The sequence below is a fragment of the Suricata suricatta genome, chromosome 5, assembly GCF_006229205.1.
Source record: "Suricata suricatta isolate VVHF042 chromosome 5, meerkat_22Aug2017_6uvM2_HiC, whole genome shotgun sequence".
Classification (NCBI taxonomy): domain Eukaryota; kingdom Metazoa; phylum Chordata; class Mammalia; order Carnivora; family Herpestidae; genus Suricata; species Suricata suricatta.
This window is the reverse complement of record NC_043704.1, coordinates 80648532-80664302: the sequence shown is the minus strand read 5'-3', so window position 1 is coordinate 80664302 and position 15771 is coordinate 80648532. Positions and strand designations below refer to the sequence as shown.

At 45.6% G+C, this 15771-nt stretch overlaps 1 protein-coding gene across 1 annotated transcript in view; it reads right to left on the bottom strand.

Moving 5' to 3' along the window:
* ETV5 (ETS variant 5) overlaps nt 1-12821 on the bottom strand; it is a 59485-nt gene extending 46664 nt beyond the window's left edge. The window contains exons 1-5 of the mRNA XM_029939693.1: nt 12667-12821; nt 9465-9583; nt 9244-9331; nt 9048-9095; nt 8907-8957 (exon numbers count right to left, since the gene is read on the bottom strand). Of these exons, the coding sequence (XP_029795553.1) occupies nt 8907-8957; nt 9048-9095; nt 9244-9331; nt 9465-9509 (232 nt within the window). The 5' untranslated portion in view covers nt 9510-9583; nt 12667-12821. The remainder of the gene's footprint in view (nt 1-8906; nt 8958-9047; nt 9096-9243; nt 9332-9464; nt 9584-12666) is intronic.
* Between the last annotated feature and the right edge of the window lie 2950 nt (nt 12822-15771).

Below are 15771 nucleotides of genomic sequence, written 5' to 3'. Positions count from 1 at the left end.
CCCAACTCTAGAGAAATTAGGGAAATCAGCTTCTGCGAGAACCGTTCCTCTATCTACCGCCCTCCTCCTAAAAGCAGAAATCAGCAAGTGCGTCAAGGGTGCCTACACTGTGACTTGTTCCCTAGCACACGCAGTTTTACTGGGAAACATAGCATTAGCTGCACCAAGTCTAAATGCAGCCTGGGAAGACTTGGCTTGAGGATGTGTTTAAAGGAGGAATCAGAAAATGAGAACTAGTTTTTTTTCCTCTTTATCTCTAAGGTCATCCCAAGGACTCTCAGAACTCGGGTTTTGAGATCCTCTACTTCTCCAAACCGTTAGTGGCTGGTGTTGGGGGCTGTTGAGAGATGGGGTGGGAAGGGTTTATAACAGAGAGCCGGGTGGTGTGCGAAATGCATTCACCAAGTAGTGGCTGTGTGCCATGCTCAGTGCTCTGGCTGCAGCAGATATAAAGAAACATAACACAGGGAGTCTCTGCTTTTGGAGACACTTAGAGCCGAAGAGAAATTGTTTCCTGTTTCAACAAGAATGTAAATCGGGAAGCAAGGACTAAGTTTAATAGTCATCAAAATGCAGAAAACATTAAAACCCTATGCTTCTTTTTCTATTCCACAAGAAAGATTCCTTGGAGAGGGAAGGCAATGAGAAAGCAATTGAAGGGCAGAAATCGTCTGATTTGAGGGAGTCCTCAACGCTGTGATGTCATCACCACTAAATTATTCTCTATTAAGATTCAGATTAGGACACTTGGGGTGGTTATTCCAGGATCTGGTCTTTACTGTGAGCCTGCAGCCACGTAGAAGACACAGCCACCTCTTCTATTCTACCTTTTCTAAGGGAAAAGCATAAAGGACCCTCATTACGTGCCCTTTCAGGCAGTCACAAAGCATTTCCAGGCACTCAGCTGAAAAGTGTTTATGTAAGCTGAAGTCCTCAGCCCCTCCGGAGAAGCACAGATATCAGCATCCTCTTACACAGCTGATCGCTAGGGTTACCTCCTGAGAGGTTTCAAACTCTCTCACAAAAAAACAGTCTGCCCAGGCCTGTTCTTTTTTTAATGCGGAAAGGAAGACATTCCTGCAGGCCCAATTTATAGCGAGGGAAACAGTTCAGAAAGAAAAAAAAACCACCTTACAGTAAAACATAAATGTAACAGCCTCACCTCAGTTGTGAGGACGAGGGGTAGGAACTCAGAAGAGCTCTTTAAAACCCTGAGGCAGCTGCACTCAATCATAACTACTAAGTTTTGGGTTGCTTTTTAATGGATTGTCCTTTTCATGCTTAGCCCGTGGCCCTGGTTAGCCCACATGGCCCTTGTCCGCCTGTCTGTGAGCTGTTGGCCAAGATGGTGGAGGACGTCTCCGGGAGGTGCAGCTGAGGCCAGCACACCCCTAGAACCTGGCCTCGCTTGGGGGGAGGAGGCCACTCGGGTTCTGAAGTTGGGCAGAGGCGGAGTTCTTTCTGGTACTTCCTGGTATGTTCATTTGAGGAGACAAGGCATTTGTTGAGTGCCCGACGGAAGGGTCACAGCCAGAGCGAAGCTCCCCCGTAGCTGAGTAACAGTCTGGGAAGTATCATTTTGAAATGACATGGATCCGACCACATGGGAAATGAAACAGGACAGAGAAGGCCAAGGAGTAGGGAAATTACAGCTTTGTCATTCCCAAAGTCAAAATGTAAGCCTGAGCAGGAGACCTCTGCACTGTGGCAGGCAAAAACCCCGAGCTTCAGGCCTGGAGTCAAGGCTGGAGCTTGGAGTGGAGCAGGCAGGAATCTTCGCTGGGAGCTAAAACCACAGCCCCGAGGCAGGCAGGAGATAAAAAGGTAATATCCTCGGATCAAGTCTCAACACCTCTCTCTCCAGGGAAGCTAAACCACCCTCTCCTATTAGCACCCCTGTTAGACAGCTACAGTATAAATCGGGAGACAGAGAGAGGTGGGCGACTTCATTGGGCAGTAGCAGACTTACCCCAGAAGCCCAGACCAGCAGCCTGGCAGTGGCGGGGTTAAGGCCAGCACTTAAAAGAAAACTGGAACCCCATTAAGCCCGGGCTCATTAAGCCCAGGCTCGGAGAACAGGGAGCAGCAGGGAAGCCAAAGGAAACTAATTTTGGAGGTTCTCCAAGCTGCCAATCACAAGCATATTTCTAACAGTCCCAGTGTTGTTTGAATTGGTTGTTTTTCCACAGGCTGCACAATAGGGTCTGGTTATTCATTGAAAAAGTCTGCAAGGGAGCCCCGCCCTCCATTCACAACCAATTTGGAATGCTCCATTCAGGCAAGAGGGGGACTCAGCAGCTCAGCTCACTGGGGCAGACAGAACAGAGCCCAGCTGTCGCCACAGGGATGCTTGCTTGCCCAGTGCACTGTGTTTATGTAAGAATTTCAGACACTGCAGGCGCCTGCCTGCTCTGCACCCTCCCTAAGATTCAGATGGCCAAGACCCTGGCTAAAATCTGCAAGGATGTGCAAGTCAGCTGTAAGGTCAGCAAGTGCCCTCTGGCTAAAGAAAATTATCTGGTGCTGCTCTGTTCAGAATCTGACTATAGCTACCAACTGAGAGAAACAGACTTCACAGGTATTTCTCCTGCCCCCGGGGGCAAGCTGGTTTGTATTAGAGGACAGCTCTCTAAGGAAGTCAGCCTTTCCAGACTCCTTGCTTTTCCCTGCACTGCCAATAGCTACTAGATTCTCTGGCTGCAGAGGGGGGAGGATGCGAGCTACCTATTTTGAACAGCTTCACAGTTCCTCTACCGGTTTCACATCCGGCTTGGAAGGTTTATAATCCGTGCGCACACTCTCGCTCTCTCTCTCTCTCTCTCTCTCTCTCTCTCTCTCTCTCTCTCACACACACACACACACACACACACACACACACACACACGCCCATGAGACATCAAAAGGAAAGAGCATGAGTATCTGGGGTTGGTGGGTGAAAACTACTCCAAGAACAATGCAAAGTACAAGGCTAGAAAACTGGTTAGGTTTCTTAGAGATTTTTTTCAACTTTTCAGTAATTACCCTGAAGGAGAACTGATAAAGCCAGTCTGACAGCCAGAGTTTATTGCAAGAAAAGCATAGTACTTTATGAAAATCAAATCCAGGAGATAAATTAGCTCATGAGTTGTTTCCTTTTTTCCATCACATACTTGGCTATTTTTAGATATCTTCTGTGTACCTCTTCTCATTGCCTGCCCCCATCACCAACACTAGTGAACCCAGATAGGGACACGGGAAGCATTTCCCTACAGTCTTTCTGACCACAGAATCCCCATTCAATGACTTGGCTGCTCTGCAGACCAGTGGCAAACTCCTGGCCTCTTGATCCCACTCCCTGGAGTTTCTGCACCCTGCGCTGCTGCTTTCCCCCAGATGCTTCCTCCTCCTGGACAGGGGAGCCCTCTTTATTTGCTATGCTGGGGCTCTTCTGAAGAGGAGCTGCTCCTCCATTGCCATCTAACTGCCAAGCTAAAGGTGTCCTTACATTGTGGTTATTATACACACATACACGGATACATGCACACACTCTCACACACACCCACCAGCATCTACACTAGGGGCTTGAATCTACCCTATGGCCCCTCCTTTAAGCTGAGCCTCTCTGAAGGCTGGGACAATGACAAAAACCAACTACCAAAGCCTCTGTTAAATGAGCTTGATGAGTTCACAAAATGAATTTTTAAAAAAGCAACCTAATCCGGTACTGGCATCAGCATGCTGGCATTTGTCCAAGAGCTGGGAGCTGCAACATGACAAGACTCCAAGCTCCTTGGATTCCAAGTGGCACTGTGTGCCAGGGCACAGATGGGGCCCAAGCTGCCTCAAGGGCAGCCGTGCGCCTGAGAGGGGGCTGTCAGCCTCTGAGCCTGGATGCGCTTTACCACCATTAAAACTTGAGAAACACGTGGAGGGGACAGTCTCGTGGTAGAGAATCACAGGCTCCACCCAACCCCCCCTACCACTAACATGTTTTTCTGGGACTGAAATTAAAACAATGATACTCTGAGATGGTAGAAATGGCAGAGAATACAAATTCTCAGCTTTATCATGCTACCCATGTCTTAATCTTACAAAAGTCAAGAATGCTGAAAACTAGGGATGGATGGTAATTTCTTGATTGATACCAGGATTTTGTTATGTCTGGAATCTACATAAAAGATCTGCCTGGGGCAAACACACATGTAATTCCCCATCCCAAGTCTTTTCTTGCCCAGTACAAAGGACTGAGAAGGTTACTGGGTCTTATTAGAGGGCTAAGAGCAGTAAGACCTCAAAGAAGAAGAGAAAAATTCATTGGTTTCAATACGCCTGACTGAATTAAAATTAGATAAAATGGATTCCGCGTGAACATATGGCTCTCTTAGGTAACCAGGAACTCTAGGTCTTGGATCCTTCTTAAGAGTCCTGGTCTAAGGATCCTGGAGGCTATCAAAACAGGAAGGATTTCAAGTCACTTAGCACCCTCTCAGTTGTAAGGTAGTGTGCTAGCTAACAAAGACTTTGAAAGTTACACTGTAGCTTGGAGTCAAATAACCTCTCCCCTTCACATTTCCCTCTGGCTTCCTGGATGTAGTCCTCTTCGGTCTTCTCCTACCTTCAGAACTCTTCAGAGCTCTTGAAAAAGACAAACTGATAGCCTTGACTCCTTCAAATCTCTTATTTTCAAGGTGCCAACTGCTGCTTTCTTACCTTCCAAAACTTTGGGATGATCTTTTCAAATAAAAACCACAAGCAAGTAAACCACAGAGCAAATAAACCTGAAGTTTTGCTACACACTGGGTCCAAAACAATGTGGCCTTTCCAAAGGAAGGCACTGCCTCTACTATGTCAACTTCGTATGTAGTTAGAAAAAAAAAAAGTCCAGTTGAATAATCTCATATTGAAATAAGATTAAGATCAATGTGTTTAGGCTCAAGGGCTGCCATAACAGTTCATTCTACTTCCCCAGCCACCTACTGCAATGTATTTATGAAAAGTCGATTTTATCAGTTAATTAGCCAGTCCTTAGGAAATTACTAGTACTTCCTCCAGTTGGTCCATTCTTTTTGAAACACAGATCTAAAAAAGAACACTTCAAGGGGAAAATAAGGTCATTTGGATTTTCCAACAATTCTCTAAAGTATATTTGCTAGAAAGGCCGTGGTTTTAAAATAAGATTTTTATCATGCCTTTTCCCCCATGTAAAATATTTGTTATTCAAGATGCTGACAGGTAAATATTCACAATAACACAACTGAAACAAATGCATGAGATTAAAAATAAAACCAGAACTGAAATCTGCACTTAAAAATACTACTATGAATATATGCTAAAATCTAGTAATATCCTTAAGTGCCCAACCAGTCCGTCCAGAAAAATTAATGTAAGACCTTCATAAACCTAAGCTCTCTGAGTTCCAATCTTATCGATGGTTTTGATTTATAATTAATTCTATGAAAAAGTGTAGTAAAAATGTATACACATCTAACAGCTGACCCAGATTTCCTGGTTTGTAACTCTGTGTTAATATACATATTTAGCTACACATACATTTATGTAGATACACATGCATACACACATTTATATTATATAACATACACAGATACAATTTTATCTGTATGTACAATATGTCTTGTAGAAAAGGTGTTAGTTTTATAGTTTTTCTGCTTTATAGGTCTCTTTCTTCCAAATCCTAGATGGAAACACTCAAAGCACCAAGATATTTAATCCGTTTCTCAGCATCATGGAATGAAGACATCTGATGTGTCAGACTGGGTAGCGCACAATCTCCCTAAGTCTCTCCTGAAGGCTGGCTCTAGGTCTTTGAAATAATGAAGGAGAGCCCAGAACATACCTGTATGTGCCAGTACCCCCTGGGTCTGCAGCTTTGTGACAGCTTCTTTAAGGATCTTATTTTATAACTTTCCCCTCTCATCTCACCTAACCTCTCCTTTTGCCCCAAACCACCAGCCTCTCCAGTTATCTGGACCTTATATTATCCCCTCTGTTAAATGAAGGGGTTGGATAAGACTATCTCTCTAAAGGACTTGCAGCTCAAACAACCCAGAATCTTCACGTGTACTTCTCAGGACCAAGAACAATGGGGGGCATTGGCAGAACTCCTATGGTCTACAGGTTGGACTTTCTGTTCCCCTGAATTTGACCATAAGAGTTTCCAGATGGGGGATATTTTACTAATGTCTGTATTTGTGAGGTAAGGTGAAATCCATATAGCCAGAAGTAAGCTGAGTATTTCTAGAAGACAACAATGGTTTCATTTATTCAAATCACACTTACGGATGGATGCCTATGGGTAGGAACCCAAATCTGGAAAACTTACAAAATATAATCTCTTTAGAAGCTGAGCTCATAGCACTTTTTTCAGTAAGTCATAGTCTTCAAAACTGACATTTTGAAATAAAAACAATTGCCCACATTACTTAGTATTTCTTTTTCTCTCATATATATGTACACACACACAGACTCTCTCTGCCTCTCTCTCTCTCACACACACACACAAACACACACACACAGTAATCAAATCATCATTAAAAGGAAAGGTATGCCATAATCAGTGGCAGGCCACAGAAAAGTATTTGTTACAAATGCTTTTGCTATTACAGAGGAAAGGTTTGTTTTACTAGGCAAGTGCAAGTTTGGTTTTTAGTTCATTGATTGGCTAATTCAAATCAACTCATAAAATTTTATTAAACTTGAATGAGTTTCTCCCCATCTCCTGGAATAGTCTATCACGAAGGTGACTGCAGTGAAAGCTGATCCACAAGGCAAGGCGGTGAGATGTGCCACAGGGAGTGTGGCCAGCCCTGGGCTCTGCCAGCTCACATGCACCGACGCTGGCCATCCACCACTGCACTGCAGTCACACTTCACGGTAAGGACGAACAACTCAAAAACATACCACCCCCCACTTGTACGCTTACCTAACCTCTAAGGCGAGTTGATCTATTTGAAGCTATCTTTCTTTAAGCTCCATCTCCCCAAATAAGAGTCACAGAGGGGGAAAGAATTATTAACGGACTTTTTGAGACTCCTCAACCATCTGTTTTATCCTTAAGAAGTTAAAGGAAAATGCAAACAACGTAAAAAACATATCACACTTGGTAAGCAGAAATATCTCCCAAAGCATCTCCATTTTAGGTAGGTATGGCGATCTAATTAGAGTTTAGCACATTCTATTCGTTGAGCAGGAATTATTTCTAAGGAGCCAAAACACATTTATTGATTCCTTCCCTTTAGCCTAAAATCTCTCCAAATATAAATCTTGTTTATGGACATCTTTCTCTAAAGAACCTACTTTTGCTTCAGTACATGAAATAAATTTGAATGCAGTCACCTCGCCTCCCTTTTAACTCTTTGGGTTATAGAGAAACAAACAGAAGTGTCATAAAAGCATTTCAAAGAACTTCTGACAAGAAAGCTCCCAGACTGCAGTTTCTGCTGCTCTGAGCAGGAACTGGAAAGGCTGGGCCAAATTGTCAACACAGAACAAAGTGGGATTACAAATCCTATCTTTTATCTTGCAACACACACACACACACACACACACACACACACGCCCCCACCCCCACCCCGGGTTATCTTTATTTAGCCTTTTAGTGGCAAGCTTCCCAATCACTTGAAAGCAATTGAAGGGCAATAATTAACCTGCACTTACTTTCCTACAGAAAATAACTATAGTAAGCGGGGACAACGCTAAGGTAACTATGCATCTGTGGGTTACAGTTTATTCCCTTTTAAAGTTTCATGGCATTGTGCCTTGAAGAGGAGGTCTAGTATTAAAGGATGTTTAGATGGCACATCTGGTCTTTCATCTAATGACTTAGAACACCCAGCTTTTACTTTGATACAAAGATACTCTCTCTCCCCAGTGGCATTTACGCGCGCGCACACGCGCACACACACACACACACACACAATAAAACAAAGCTGGAAGAAATTTGTTGGTGCGAAATGAGAAATCGAATCCTTGCCTGGCTCAGGTGCTTGCTATTATAAACTATGACTAAGAGACATGAATTTCTCTATGATGCAACTCTCAAGAGAGGCAGCGTTTTCTCCAGGCTTCACTTAAACCTGCTCACTGGCCAGTGACTAATGCTCTCTAGAGCTGCCCTGTGCTGCTCACATTTCATCAGCCGGCTTTGTCCTTGATAGCTCTGCCTAGACCATAAAAGCTCCCAAACCTGTTGGGGACAGCCCCAAAAGATCAGTGCAAAGCTAACCCCATCCTTGCCAGTGCCCAGAGCCATCTTTTCAGCTTCCCAATCCTTTGTTATCTCAATGACAGGAGCACTTAATGACCATTTGAAGAAAAAGTTTTTACTCCTCTCTGAAAGACAAAGTCCTGACAACCGTATGAAAAATAAGAGTAAATCAGGTCACACTGTGACCACCCTGTGTCAACATAGAAGTAGAAACAAAACTGACAACATACTGGGTGAAGTCACAATTAACTGGGATCTTCCATTAACTATTTTCTGCACCTTTTAAAAGAAAAACAAGTCAGATTCATGATCTGCATATAGGACGTAATTTACAAAACAAACACTGTACAGAAACGGATGCTGGTTAAAGGATGCTAAGCCCAACTTCTTATATATAGAATGTCAATTGCTTTATAATTTTGAGCTTGAAGCCTTACAATATTCTTAGGCAAAAAGAAATTTAGGATCAAACTGTGTTCAGTAAATCTCACCTGCAGTAGAATAAAAGCAGTTTAGAAATAACTCCAACAAGGAATGAAACAAAAGTTTTGGGGGTTAACTTTGAATTATTAAAAGAAGCTAAATGTGTTCCACTGTCCGAATTCGCTGGCGATGGCTGAGGGCCTGTGGAGACTTCCACGCGTGGATGTTCCAAGACCAAAGATTTTCAGAACAAATGTGCCGCCACCAGAAAGGTACTTACAGTTATCAGACTGGAAATCTGGGACAAACTGTTCATCATCAGGAACTTGTGCTGGAAAAGAGATTTTTTATTTTAGGCCTTTACGTTTTATTAAAAAGCACAGTAAAATGTTTTCTATGGAAACTCAGTCAAGAAACTTGCCTTCAGCTAACCAAGCCTCTTGAAGTTGACTGAGATCCTGAAACAACTCTGGAATTGAAAACAGAAGACACCAGCATGAGAACTCCTGGGGGCGCTGGAGGGGAAGGGTGGGGGAGAAGACTGAGGGGGAGTCTGTGCTCTGCTCGCAGAGGGCAGTTGTCCAGGAAGCCACAGCCCCAAGGGAAAGCTTCACTACCTTCAGAATCATGGGCCAGATCTGTGTCCAAAAACTTCCTCTTTCTGTCAATCACAGGCCGCCCTCTACATTCCTCTGACCGAGATTTCTGAAAGAGGCCAAAAGACAGTAAAGGCTCAAGAGTAATAAAGGGGTCAAAAAAGAGGTTGTGCCACTAAACCAATAAGAAGATTCATATTTGAAGAGGGAGAACAAAACAAACCAAAGCCACATAAACTTACCCCTGGGACCAGAAAAGGGACTTGCTGATCATAAAACCCATCCATGGTGCTTCCAACGCTTCTAATATCACTTTGAAAGGTTTCAGCATTGAGTAATTTCTGGGAGGAAAGGGGTCCTCCTGTAATATGAATTTGGGAGATTTTAACTGAGAGGGGGGATGCAAAGAGAAATGAAGTAATTTCTACCGCTTTCTTTAGGGCCTGTGGAAAATCACTACCTTCCTCTGAGGTACTTAAAGCCCGTCCAAAGGGTGAGCTTTACAGACTAAAGGTGCACTTGATTAAGGGCATCAAAGGTTCTTTATGTCACATCCATTTATCTAGCTATTGTTCCCTCTCTTGTCATTAACATCATAAGTTACTGGCCACTATTTGCTACCTATATAAAGAAAAATCAAAACCCCTTATTTTCATTATAAAAGGGTGATTTCAGGATTCTCTCCAATAGAAGATTCTACTGGGCATTGGGTAATGTTAGGTTTTTTTAAATTTTTTTAGATAATTTAATTTTTGACATTACACTGACAGGAAGTAGAGAAAATAGGTTTAAGCATTCCAAATTATTGACAATTAAGAATCTGACATACATAGTGTTTCTAAAAGTAGTTTGTAGGTCAGTGGTAAAATACCAATATAGTTCCAGGGATTTACTGATCAGAAGTATACTTCATCTTCACACAGCACTCTTTTAAAATCTAAGCCTTCTGTCCAAACAGATACAGTGTCTGTAATGTCACAATTACTCCTATGGCAACTTACAGAAATATCTGTGATATCACCAATTTCTAAAATAAATAAAATAGCTATGAAAACTAATGGCGAAAGGAAACTAAATTCTACCACACATATTTTAAATGTATCTTTACCACAGGTCTTTTTTTAAAAAAAACATTTAAAGCAAAAGGCCCATGTAAAGAAAATTTAGTTTGTTTCTTATAGTGAAGTCGATTTTCCCCAAACTTGCCAAAAAAAAAAAAAAAAAATTAAACTTGTTTCAGCACTGTCCAGTCTTGCAGCTGGGAAGACAGGTTGAAGGTCAAAATTGAAAGGAGGGAACTATTTTCTGATTTGGGAGGAATCAAGTAACTATTTTAGGAAGGTACCATCTTCCCAAACACTTTGTTTCATTCTCCAAATAGAGATGCAGTTAAATGAACAAAATGGAGAAAAAGGGAATTTCATTTACCCAAGCTCTAAACAAATGCAAAATGCTTAAAGATAATTCTTTTGTTTACCTTGTATACAAATTTTAAATAGGAATCTTCCTCTCTGTGGGCAATTCCATCCACTGTGCTTTTCCCTTTGTGGACAATATCAAATTTTTTTTCAGTGAGCAGGATACAAGAAAATCCTTCATGGCTAACCTTTTCTCAGCACTTTGGCCCAAATAATCAGGCATTTTCAAAGTCAAAGAGCAACTAGGAGAGGAGCAAAACTGCACACAGTCCATAATTTCCTAGAAAAACACTCCTGCTATCCTGCCTGCGTGCCTTCCAAACAGCGCTAAACATCCAGAATAAAGCCTCTTTCTCAAATGTCATCAACCCATACAGAAAATCTGAGAAACATCAGCAGTGAGTTGAGGACCATGAAAATGAGTCCTCTGTAGCTTTCAAAATCTGTCAGATTAAATCGTGACCTTAGAAATTCTGTAAATGTCTACAGGGAAAGGGGACAACAGGGAGAAAATCGGAAGGGGGACATTTTCAGAGTCTCACGATGAAATACACTGCAAAATATTTCACCACGAAGAGCAAAAATACCTTTTCAAAAATTAAATAGAGAAGCTACCATAAGCGAACCCAAAAGAAGCATTGAGGATCTTTAAAGCAGCTCTCAGAGTTCAATGGCTAGGAAAATCGTGTTCAAAGTATAATTTTTTTTAAGCCTTAAGGGAGTTTAAACCACTTCCTTTGTGGTCCCCCCTTCCCAGTGCCCCCAGGAAAACTTTAACGCGGCGCAGCAGCGCGACCGAGGCCCCTCCCCCGCGGCGCGCAGCGGGCCTGGTTTTATGAATGGGAGAGCGAGCCGCGGCCGCCACATCAGGTAAAGGCTGTAACTGGATCCCTCGCGCTGGGCCCCATTCACAAAACAAGACACACTTCCACCCAATTCCCAGCCTTCCCCATTCATGAAAACTCCTTCAGATTCGCCCCCGCCCCCACTCCGAACGCACGCCCAGGATCCGACGCAGGCCCCTCACCCCAGCGATTTGGGAAGGAAGCTCAATGCTTCATTCACAAAAAGGGAAAGGAAAAAAAAAAGCCGCAGGGAGCAGCGAGCCAACGAAAGAAACCCGCTTCATTCATAAAGTCATCCACATTCATAAAACCGAGCTGCGGCGCCGGGCGCTACCAACCTCCTCCAATGCCCCCCGCCCTCTAAATTTCCAAACATCTCTCCTTGGCACTCCTCTTCGAGAGGAGTTCGATTACCCACAGTGGTCTCCTCTGCTCTGAAAATGCGGACAGATCCCTAATCCCGTTCGAGGCTCCAGCATCTCTCCACCCCCCCCCCCTCCGCATCCGTTTTCCCCCACTATTCCCAGGCCGCTGCTCCGATGCTCCCCGATTTCTCGAGAACCGCGGCGCAGCCCGACGCCCTCAAGCTGCTGGGGGTGGGAGTGGGGGATTGAGTGTCCACCTTCCACAATCTGAAACTTGCAAGGCCTGCGTAAGTTCCTGGCCAACCCCCAGCCCCTCAGGCTGCACATGCCTGTGTCACTTAACCCCTCCCGGTGTTTTGGGGGACATCACCTCTCAAATATTCCCCTTCAAGCTGCTTCCTGCCCCCTCCTCTCCACTGGAAAGCTCCGCCGGGCGTCTCTTCTCGCGAGCCTCCAAGTCTCCCCCGGGTTCTCAGACCTCCAGAGATTGTAAAGCCCTGCAACTCTGCGCCCCCCCCGCTGCCCACCCGGGAGCCCCCACACCTCGCACCCGGACGCACCTCCCCGCGACGTGCGGAAACCAGGGCTCTGGGCGCTCCGGAACCGTTAGGAACCCCCACCCTCCTCCCAGGAACCGAACCGGACCGGGCCACGAGAGGAGGGGGTGCCCGGCTCGGCGGGGAGGGGCTCAGTTCAGATAGAAAGTGCACCCCGACTTTGAGGATTCTGAATTAACCAGTGAACTCTCGCCAGCTGGGCCCTTCGGACCCGTTCCAGGACACCCGATGCCCCCTTGCCTCCTCGACGCCCCCTCACCTGAGGCAGCTGCTTTCCTCCCGTTGCAACGGCCCCGGGGCGCAGGCGCGCTCACGCACGCGCGCACCGGGCCTGGGCTCCTGGGCTAATGGCTGGGCCGAACCGCTCCGGGGACGCTGAACCGCTCCGCGCACCAGCGGCTGGACTCTGCGCGGCAGCTGCCAACCAGGCTGGAGCGCTGGCCCGGCCCCCTGGGGCCTGCGGCTCCGCCCGCCACCATTGGTCCGCAGGCCTAGCTCAGCCTGGTTCTCATTGGTCCGAGGCCGCTCCTGCGCCTGTCCATCACGTCTTGTTTACCCTGTCTGTGGGCAAATCCAGTCAAGCCGCCCCATCAACTCCAGTCCCCATTGGTCAACATGGCGTCCCTACCCACCCCCTCAAGGGTCTGTTTTACATAATTTATGCACCGGGGGCCATTGGCCAATCAGCACAAGCTTGTTTATATAATGAATGTAAGGACGTTTTTCATTCATAAAAAACGCGACCTGAGGGGGAAGCTTAGCTGAGTCAGTGAAGCACTTAAAGGGGCCGAAGCCAATAAGAGTCGCGTTTACTTTCCTCCTAGCAGCTCTCCCAACTTTTCGCCGAGGGATGGCTCTTCCCTCGTCCCCATTCACCCCTACTTCTCCACCCCGCCCCCCTCTACCGCGCAACGCCACCGCCTGGATGGGTTGCTGGGTGCCAGACGTTCGCAGCTGCAGCACCAAGCAAAGTTATCATTTTAGAATTCAAGCGAGAGGAATTCGTCATTCCACCCAGAGAGAAACTCGCTGACCGACCCGGGCGTTCGGCCCACAGAAACACAGAAAACGGAAACCGAGCCCTCTAATCTTAGTTACCTTTAAGAGAGGCCTTAATTTCCTTTAACCAGGTTTGCAGTGGGGAAGAATAAGCAGTATCTCCCTTTAAAATCTGAGCTCTCAAACAGATTTTAGTTACTATTTTATACTGGCAAGGCCTAAGGCCCAACTAAATTCCGTTTCCTCTCCATGTTTAATTGCAGTTTACAACCTCCGCTAGAGTGGTTCTGGAGTCCAGACGCGATGAGAGAGGGTCGGGGCTCAAAGAAATCCTCTCCGGGGACGGCAGCAACCGACCTAGAAACATAAATCCCTCTGAAACGGGCCTGCAGAGTTAGACCGCCTGCCTCCCTTCCGGAGCTGCTTGTTTTCCATTTAAGTGTTGAATGCAAGATGGTGCATTTGCGAATTAGATCCCGTGCAGCTGGGAACCATGAGAAACTACTCTGCTTGCCAAACGATGGGGCACTAACTGCAATTGCTGAGATTCTTAACAGGGTGTTCCAGGAAACAAATAAATAAGCAATCCTCTCCCCTCTGGGCCCTTGCTACCCCCTTCTGTGAAGGCCAGGGCTGCTCTGTGCTCCCCCAGCATGCTGGGGTGCCCTGCCATTATTCACCCAGTGAATAGAGAGGAAAGACACCAAGTGTTAGGAGAGAGCCCCTAGTGAAGGGGGTCCCACAGTAGCCCACTGTAGGGCTTCCGTCCCCTTCCAACATTCATGAGGAATGCAGTGTGGATTTTTAGGAAAAAAAGTTTATTTTCATGTTTATTTACTTGGAGAGAGAGAGAGAGTGCGCGAGCGAGCATGGGCACTCAGGGAAGAGGCAGAGAGAGAATCCCAAGCAGGCTCCAGCACTGTCAGCACAGAGACCAATGTTGGGGCTTCATCTCAGGAACTATGAGTTCATGACCTCAGCTGAAATCAAGAGCAGATGCATAACCAACAGAGCCACCCAGGCGTCCCCCCACCAAAAAAAAAAAAAAGAATTAAGTCAAAATTTGCCCACCTTCTTTTCTGCTTCCATTTGTGTATCTTAAAGTGAGAAGCCACGGGTTCTCATTTATAACCCAAGAAATGTTGGGATTCAGCAAAGGGACCTGGAGTACCCTAATTGAGTCCTGGGCTTGGCCGGGTGTGAGCTATTGGCATTGCGGGAAACTGGAGTGGACAGGAGCTGATGGGTGGGAACATGCTCTGAGCTTTTAACAAGCAGTTCCATGATAATTTCCTAGTAGAGCATTTTGCTTCTGATTCCATCTCTAGTACAGTTTTTCCCTTAGTGCCTCTTTTCATTCCCCAGGTAGTGCTCTTTGTTTGGTGGCTAGAGAATTTACCCTAGTTCTGCTGTGTTTCCAACTGGTTGCTACCAGCCCTGAGGGTTTTTTCTCTACAGCTACTCCCAGCCCAGGTTAGCTGCCTACCCTCTTCCTGCCCAGCATTGGCTGTCCCCCCACCCTTGCTCCATCCCACTCCGTCTTCTTCCACTTTCTGATCTAGTTTTTCCAGAAGAACTTTCTTATTCCCTTTGCTTGAGTCTGTCTCTCAGGCCCCAGCCCTCCGGAAGGCCTGCAGCCCGCTTGTCCACAGGTCCTTACCGTATAAGCCTTAGTACCTCAATGAGTGTGACTCTAGTTATGGGAAACAGTGAAGGATACTTCCCAGCAACTTCCTCCACAGGGTTGGACTTGGTGCCTGGAGGGTGACTTGTTACCTTTGCCTCAGTGCAAAGCTCTCCATCCCACCTTGGGAAGAGAAGTTGGTATTTGGGGATTAAGTAGTAATGAAAAGTGACTAAATTGGGGGCAGCAAAGAAGTAGGGGGATGGGTTTTCATAAGAAGGTTGTCACAGACACAAGATCACGTATAGGGATTTACATCAGAATAGAGTTACTGCCAATTAAATATTTGGTTCTTCAGTAAACATTGATTTTGTACCAAATACTCAGCCAGACCCTGCACTAGGCAAAAAAGTTAAGATGAATAAAATCTCATCTTTGTTTGAGAGGAGCCTCCAATCTATTGCACAATTCAGCAGCTGGAGTTTACTGAGCATTTACTATGTCACCTGTTCGTGCCATACACAATTCTCCACAGATTATCTCCCTTAATGCTCATAATAATAGTACTGGAGTACTACTAATATCTGCATTTGGGGATGAAAGGCTGAGGCACAAAGGGATTAAGTCATGTGCCAATGGTCACAGAGCTTGTAGGATGCTGAACCTGGGTAAGAACTAAGGCAGGCAGGCCCCAGAGCTATATGTGGGAGAAATAGCATGTGCCTCAGCAAACCGCCAGAA